This window comes from Meleagris gallopavo, chromosome 2 (genome assembly GCF_000146605.3).
Source record: "Meleagris gallopavo isolate NT-WF06-2002-E0010 breed Aviagen turkey brand Nicholas breeding stock chromosome 2, Turkey_5.1, whole genome shotgun sequence".
In the NCBI taxonomy this organism is placed as follows: domain Eukaryota; kingdom Metazoa; phylum Chordata; class Aves; order Galliformes; family Phasianidae; genus Meleagris; species Meleagris gallopavo.
The window spans coordinates 80,852,005-80,858,205 of NC_015012.2; the positions used below are offsets into that span (position 1 = coordinate 80,852,005).

General features: G+C 32.2%; 1 protein-coding gene across 24 annotated transcripts in view; it reads right to left on the reverse strand.

The window, feature by feature from the left end:
* RIMS1 (regulating synaptic membrane exocytosis 1) overlaps positions 1–6,201 on the reverse strand; it is a 188,617-nt gene that overhangs the window by 128,358 nt on the left and 54,058 nt on the right. For all 24 annotated transcript variants that reach the window (XM_010707745.3, XM_010707738.3, XM_031552575.1 and 21 more), the window contains one exon: positions 3,182–3,305. In XM_010707745.3, the coding sequence (XP_010706047.1) occupies positions 3,182–3,305 (124 nt within the window). The remainder of the gene's footprint in view (positions 1–3,181; positions 3,306–6,201) is intronic.

Here is a 6,201-nt window from a genome sequence, read left to right on the forward strand (position 1 = left end):
TGCAATAATATTTAATCCATAATAATATGGATTGTGGAAATCCAAGCAAATATAATTTGGTATATGACAAGGAAAACAAGAGACAAATAAAGAAAACATTTATTTTACCTGCACTATCCCATATGAGCTCACTCGAACACACAAGAGACAGTTACCATGCCAGACTGCTTCTCAAACAGTGTGCCGCCAAAGTCTATGCTGCCTTACATTAACAGCCTCTACCACTGCATGCATATTCATAGCTCATTTTCCCCCTTCATATTTAGATGCCAATCCATTAAATATAATTTTAAATGGCTTCTTACCTACCTCGTGTATGCAATCACAAGTATTAATGTCAATTAGTTTCTATGGAGTTTTTATGGTACTACTGTGGTTATACCATTTGCTATGTTTTTATTTGCTAATTGTACTGAATTCTTCACATTTTTCTCTAATAAACACTCTACAATTATCCATTACCCAAAATTACATTTACTGATAGACAAAGAAATCCAAATTTACAAGACTAAGCAAACTGTGTAGACATCAATTTTGTAATTTGCAGTCGTCTAATTTGTGGCCTTCCAGTCCTCCTATTATTTACTTTAGCAAAACCATATTAAATTTAGGCTTTTTAGACCTAATATACTAGGACTTTTTAAAAAGAGATCATTAGATGTACTGGTACATTACTTGCATTATTAATACTAAGAGATGAAAACACTTAAATTATGCAGAAGAAATATCATTTTTTAGGTCTTTCGGGAACCTATTCCCTCACAGGAATTTTAGGTGTAATGGATTACCAATTAATGCTTTATCAAGCAGCTAGAAGTTTGCTGAATCAGAATCTAAAGTAGACACAAATCTTGGCTATACTAGATCAATTGGATTAAGTCAAATTCACTATCACGAATTTGAAATGAGTACATAGTTGAAATAACAAGGCAAGGAGAAGCTGGAAGGAAAAAAAGTAATCCAAAGAAAAACATCCACAAATTCAAACAAACAAAGAAGAAAATCATGTGCAAGATGTGGTGCCCTTCGTTTTTTTTATTGTTGTTCACATCAGGATTTTCTTAGTTGCACAATGCCTGGGTAGGGTTTTCCTGAGCTTTTTTTGTGGGGTTTAGGTGAGGGAGAGGTAAATCCCAATCTGATGTAAAACAACAGGTCTTAATTTAATTTCTACTGGAAAAACGAGAGATCCTTAAATTTGAAAAGTCGCATGCTCTAGTCCCTCAGTCCCTTTGGGATATTTATTTGCACTCTGCAGGAAAAGGAAAAAAAAATAATTCAAGCAAAACACAGTTCTACAAGGATAGAATTATTATAGAGTATAAACACCTCCATATCAAGACTCCATTTATGTAAAAATAAAATTGTAATCTGATGTGCTCTGTTTTTGCTTATGTCCGGAAAGAAATATGTATGGGTCATACAAAGCAAAACATTACATTTCATTGGTCCTATTTCCACTTCATTAGTGCAAGAGTTGCTGTTCAGATTTAGAAGCAGTCTTTGTTTTTGAATACCCTTTATTTTCTAAACCTTAATACAACAATTGTGGTACTTTTCCTGGATTTTTTTTCAAGAGCACATTAGCGGAATTTGGCCACACTGTACTTCATTTTTTGAAGTCTCTACATTTATAGAATTCATAAACAATAAGTCATTTTAAGAATAAAGTCATTTTAAGATAAAAGTCTAAGGATACGTGACATTTATAAATACATCGATATCTAAAGCTCACTATTTAAAAAACTAATACAGTAGTTTCTTTTTCATATCAGTTGTACATATCAATTTTCCTTCAATTGAGAAATGAAGATATGTCCAGTCCAATACTTCTTTTCTCCTGATTAACACATAAAAATTAAATTTTCAAAAATCCAATTTGGCATTTTATTTTAAATCATAAAGACGATGGACTGAATGCCAATTTTTGATCAGAGATGTCTCTTAATTTACCTGTGATAAAGAATGTCAAATAAAGTTCCTACTTCCATATTGTTTCACTCTGGATGTTAATTTGAGCTCGAAACAACCACTATTTTTGCATCAAGCTCTAATTTACCATAAAGATTACCAACAAATGTTAATTTCATTTAAATACTTTCAAATACTATTAATATTGATTGCCATTAAAAAGGAAGAGTTCACTTGCAAGATATATCTACACTTGCACAGTGTGGACAAAACCAAACACCAAAAGCTGATATGAAATAAAAGAATAATGTCTTAGTCAGAAGGAAAACAAATAGTGCTTTCTGTTTCTCAAAATAAAAACTTGCCATATTTGAGAAAAATAAAACTTACAATTAGAATGAAATCCAGCACATTCAAAATGAAAGAATCATGCATTTATAATGAGAAAACAGCTCATGATCTACCTACAGGTTACTGGTACTTAAGAGACATATAGTGACTAAGTGATATCTGTGAAGGCTAAAAACTACAGACAGATTTAAACCTCTCACATTTTTTTTGAAACTAGTCAAGAGTCACTTTTTATCATAAAGCATGTGACTCATTTCCGCACTTTAATTGTCAATTTACAATATTATTGAAATTCCATCCTGTAAGATCACTCAAAACAGTCCCATTAGAGTCATTTTCAGGGAAGGAGTGCAAAATATCACTGTAGAGAAATTGTGACAAATGTAAAACCCTCATTTTATCAAATCAAACAGACTTCATGATCCTTCCAAGGCTTATTTCAGAAATCATGAATGCAAGAATTGTTACCGCCAAACACCAAACCTGGATTTATAATAAATAAATAATTTTTGATGAAACAAACTACATCATTCATTAATGTGAAGGTATTTTTGTTTCTTTATTCTGACAGCATCATAAAAGCCAAATACAGCTTCTCAGTTAATGCAGTTGTATTTCTTTTTTCCTCCCTTTAAAGAAAACCTCTTTAAAATCCCACTTGCATTGACATAATTCAAGTCCTGCAATGCTCAATGCTTGCTTGTGCTTCCTAACAAATCATTTATACTGATAAATCACCGTAAAGGCCCAAGATTGCAACAGGCAATGAAGAAAATGGAATGTACAGAATGTCAGCAATGGAAAGTGAATCACATTCCATTATTCAAAGATAAAAAATAATGAACTCACAAATAATCCCTTTAGAAGTCCAATTAGTAGGACTAATAACTGTACTTAAGAAGCTAGTATTTAGCCTTACCCAATAGGCCTTGAAACAATAATTTCAACTTGAGGTTCTGACTTTGATTCTAAAATAATGTTGTAAACTTCTTCATTTGTAGCTCCAGGCAAGGGTTTACCGTTCCATTCTAGAACTTCATCTCCTTGAAATTAAAGAGAATTTTCATTTATTTCAATATTCTTTTGCAAAGAAGCACAAAACATTTATGAAATTATGAAATGTACATAACTAAGTTACATTGCTCAAAATAAATTTAAAAATTATGTTGAAACCCAGAAAATGGTTTTTGAGATACTACCAAGACTCGTTTCACAAAATGTAGCTACAACTTCTACAAAAAAAGCATATAAATGAAACAAATTGTGCTAATTTATTAAGTACTTCAGAGGTAATACAGCTAACATTACTGTGCTACATAATAAAAGTCTCTTTAAGAAGACTTTAACAGTAAAAACTTTACTAACAGTAACTTTAACTGACAGTAATAAATGTTGACAATAAATAATAAATAATCTTCAAAAAGTGGAAACAAATATCTAACATTTATCCTTAATCAGGATTTTTCATTACAAATTATATGCTGTGTACTTTGAATTCTCAGCAGAAAGGGAAGTCTTCATTTTCTGTGTCAAATGAACAAAAAAGAAAAGTCAGATTTAAATCACTACTTCTAAGGATGTGAGGGGAGAAGAGAAACCAAAACCTGATGTAAAAGATACTTAGAGAAGTGTCTTTTTTCATCTTGTCACTTCCAGAATTTTAATAATATGTACATTGCATTGCACTTTAAAACTATTTTGAAAAGATAAAATTATTTAATTATAGTTTCTTAATAAAGATCAGTGTATTCCATTTAAGAAAAGACTCCACAAAAGATCCCAGTATGTTTGAAATCATTTTGGTATTCTTTAAAACACAAGAGTTTGATAATGAAAGACTTCATAAATGCTGTCTGAGCTAAGTTTCATTTTCTACTATGGTATTTAGCTGAAACTGATTTAAACACTTTGTATATTCATTACATAATATTGTCTTGGAATGAAAAATAAGTAAATCCAGATATTGCTTTCAAAATTAATTTAAAAATTTCATACAACTCAATGAAAACACAGTCAATTTCTTCTGAAATTCTGCTTTTATTTAAATGCTTTTTTCCCCCCCTAAAACAAAATCTCATTTATTTGTAGAGAATTTGCTTAATTTCCAAAAGCATCTCAGAAATTCAAAGGAACAAGGTCTGGCCAACTTTGCAATAGTTGCAACTTAATAGCAAAAACAATAGGGAAAGATGATAGATTTGCAACACTAAAAATTACACAATTGAAACATAATTTACATAGAAACTAATTGGTCACATACTCAAAACTTGGACATATGAAATAGCCAGTTTGACACGGCCCTGGGCAACATGCTCTAGGTGGCCCTACTTGAGCAACGGATTGGGCTGGCAACCTCAAGGGGTCCATCCTGTGATCCTGTGATCCAATGCAACAAATTAGGATGGTCTTAAGCTTTTTGGACTTAATTCCCATTGTAGTTGCCAAAAATACTAAGTCATTCAGGCAAGGAACTGTTAGATACTTCACACTGTAGATACTTAGGATAAACCAAGATATCTGCACAAAGCTGACTAGCAGAACCTACAGGATAGGGAATCACTTCAGCAAGTTTACACTAGGATATCTAAGATGCCCACAGAAACCAATTCTAATGTGTCTTGCATTCTATCCCCACATATTGATGCAGTAACAAGATTTTCAGACTCAGACTGTCAAGCTCTGAATTATTTTGTATTGATTTCTAAAATAGTAACTCAGATTGGAAGACACTTTTGGAAGTCAATTAGTCCCAACTTCTGTTCAAAGTAGGACCAAATTCAAAGCACAAAGCTGGCTGCTAAGGGACCTGACCTGCTGAGATTTGAGTATCTCCAAAAAAGCATATGAAGAAAGCTTTTCCATGCAAGCTGCTCCTGAATCTATCCCCACAGAGAATCAGAGTTTTCATGACTTGAACCTGCCTCATTCCAAACAGTATGTGTTCCTTCATGAGATCACTGTGCACCCCTGAGAACACAGTGTGCTCTGGGCTCCTGTAGAATCTCTCAATAGCCAGGTAAAAACAGAAATTAGATCCCCTCATATTCTTTTCTTCTCCTCCAGATGCTTTTCTGCCTAGTTTTTTTTGTTGTTGTTTTTGTTTTGCTTTTCTGGCTAGTTTTCCCCTAGTGCTTACTGTCACTAAGGATTATTCTGCTACTGATGCAAGACTTTGGCAAAATTTATCAGGTTTGTACAATTACTCAGAAGTTTATGAACTAGACAAATTTTGAAAGGGTTTTGAGAAAGTTGAAAAATTGTGCTTTCCTGACTCATTTGTATTGTGGTTTTTTTGCATTCTAGCCCTGGACAATAGCATGAATAGACTTCCACTCTGAAAACATGTGCAAAATTCTGCTTAGCTGGTACTCTGAAATTACTTTGCCTCTAAAATTATTTTTTAGAATTTAAAATGATTTTGACTGTGTAATATTTCAGCCCAGGCACATCAGGATTAGTGAAGTGAGAGAAAGTAATTTTCAGGAATTACATTCTGCACTTAAAATCTATAATAAGGGGTGCTAATAACAACTTGTTTATCAAATTGAAAAAAAAAGCAACAAATGCCAATACAAAGTAGGATACTTTTAAAGACTCATCATCTTTCCTATTTCTTTATTACTATTTGGTTAATGTAATTAATCATCAAAAATTCATAAAAGTTCTTGTCTGAATTTCTGGATTCCAGTGAAGGCACTGCTTAAACTTTTGTTCCTAAGACACTTCCAAAATAGTTGTTTAGGGCTATGATACGAATATAAACCACCAAGATGTTTAGAAAACTGATCAAATGCATTGTTCATATTTCATTTAAAAATAAAGCTTGAAAAGTGTAAATAGTGCAGTCATATACTTGTAAGAGCAATACATAATTACCATGTGCATTAAATACTTTAAATACTTTAGGATCATTTTATAGAGCTGTTTTTCTTCTTTTTT